We start from the raw sequence: 2,092 nt of genomic DNA on the forward strand, positions 1-2,092 counted from the left end.
GTTTGTTTAATATATATTTTCTGTATCTACTCCGTTTTAAATATCGAATTAAACCACGTAAATAAGTCCTAAACTGTAGCCAAAATATACGACACCAGTTTTTCATTAACGTATTCAAAATGTTTTAGATAGGATATTCTAAGGAATTGAAAAAATAATAGTTTTATAATACAATTAAATCGAATATTTTTTTGCTACCTAATTTAGATGCTTCAAAATATGCCCAATACTGAAACGTCGAGAGGCAAACGAGCGAAAACAAATCTTAGGCCAGTGCATAGACATAATCTACGGTCTATGGTATCAATTTTGAGCGACGAAGACGATGACAGTGATTCTAATTTGGACATTCACGATAACAAATTGGATGATTCAACGAAATCAGTCGTCAATTTAAACGTAAGTTTACACTGCTATTATATAAAAATAATAATTTTCACTTTTCCAATGGTGTACCCTGCAAGATTTTTCAATGGTGGGGGGCAATTGGTATAAACGTTATAAAAATTATTAATTATTAATTAGTAAAATTAAAACTAGGTAGGTTCCGTAAAAAACTTTTTTTCATTTTAAACTATTATACAATATATAGAAATAGGTACCTATATATAATGGTAGTAGGAAAAAAAAATCCCCGAAAAAAATTCAAAATCCCCAAAGGGAATACTTATATATAATTGTAGGTACATCATAAAATACTTATAACTCGCTTTAAAATTAAAACATAATATAAAGCCTATAATATTGCCTAGATAATAATCCTAACTTTAAGTTTTATAAGAAGTCAATTCACTCCAGATCCGTATACAGAAATAATGTTTGGGGTGGGTTATATTATAATATGATTGACTATTAAATTATACTTTCATTTTACAGTAAAATCTAAACAAATTTGTTACTTATATAGTCGTTGAAATTACCTCCCACTAAATATAAATAGTTGCGGTATTATTAATTTTTTCGTATTGATAATATTATTTGTTATTACTTTTAATTAAAAAAAATTGATAATTGTAGTAGGTATATTACATATTAATATACTTTAGTTAAATAATCATTTTAGGATTCATAAATAGGAATACGATTAATTTTAAAAATTAAAAATTAAAAATTAAAAAAGGTGGGTAAGTGATTGTCGCTCTGCTGTTACACGTGGGTTACTGTATAATGGATAGTATTAAATTTGAATTCAATGATATAATATCACTGTATAAGAAAAACGATTCTGAGCGGAGACGGTATGTCAGTCTAGGTAAAAGATATATTATATACTTAATTATGGTATTAAAAAAATATTGACCTATAATAAGTATAATAAATTATAATAAATTCCAAATTAATCATATCACAATATCCATTAGGTACTATTATAACGCGTTATACATCAACAAAAAACCGTGGTACTATCATAGTCCATAGATATAATATAATAGTATACTTTAGAAGTTTCAAGTACCCACGAATAATATTATACAATCACAACAAAATAATTAAAATAGTTATTCTAGGTTTTTTAATAAACTTAAAATGTGTATAAAAATAAAGTGTGGGTATGAATTTTTTTAGATTTTTTGGTTACAGAATTAACTACTTACCTGGAATCTTGTTTTAAATTTTCAATCCTTAGATATAAAAGTTGAACATTTTATAAATTTTTAACTACAAAATAATTATTCAATTTTAAATTTGATAAATTTTGTCAAAATTTTAACTTCAAATGCTTATAAAAAAAAAATTGTGCCCATGTATTTTTAATATTTTTCAACTGCTATTGTAACAATATATTAAGAGCCTTGTATTACATTTTTACACATTTTGGCCCAATGGATAAAACTTTATTGATATTTATAGAAAAAAAAACTAAAAAAATTGAAAATTTTAATTTTTTATTAAAAATATATTACAATCTGTTTACACATAAAACAATAAGTAACAATGATGATAGTGATTAAAGAAAGACATGAAGCACATGAAGAGGAGACTGTCCAGTGACAAAACCTCAGAAAATTTGAGTTCGGGCATTGAAATTTATTTTATTATTTTATTTTTAATTTTAGATTTAGATTAGAACGTCTCTAGCCCAATTTCTTTT

General features: G+C 24.7%; 1 protein-coding gene across 1 annotated transcript in view; it reads left to right on the top strand.

The window, feature by feature from the left end:
• The first annotated feature begins 211 nt into the window (after positions 1-211).
• LOC107882139 (bifunctional 3'-phosphoadenosine 5'-phosphosulfate synthase-like) overlaps positions 212-2,092 on the top strand; it is an 18,436-nt gene continuing 16,555 nt past the window's right edge. The window contains exon 1 of the mRNA XM_003241414.4: positions 212-399. Coding sequence (XP_003241462.2) covers positions 220-399 — 180 coding nt within the window. The 5' untranslated portion in view covers positions 212-219. The remainder of the gene's footprint in view (positions 400-2,092) is intronic.

This window comes from Acyrthosiphon pisum, chromosome A1 (assembly GCF_005508785.2).
Source record: "Acyrthosiphon pisum isolate AL4f chromosome A1, pea_aphid_22Mar2018_4r6ur, whole genome shotgun sequence".
Taxonomy (NCBI): Eukaryota; Metazoa; Arthropoda; class Insecta; order Hemiptera; family Aphididae; genus Acyrthosiphon; species Acyrthosiphon pisum.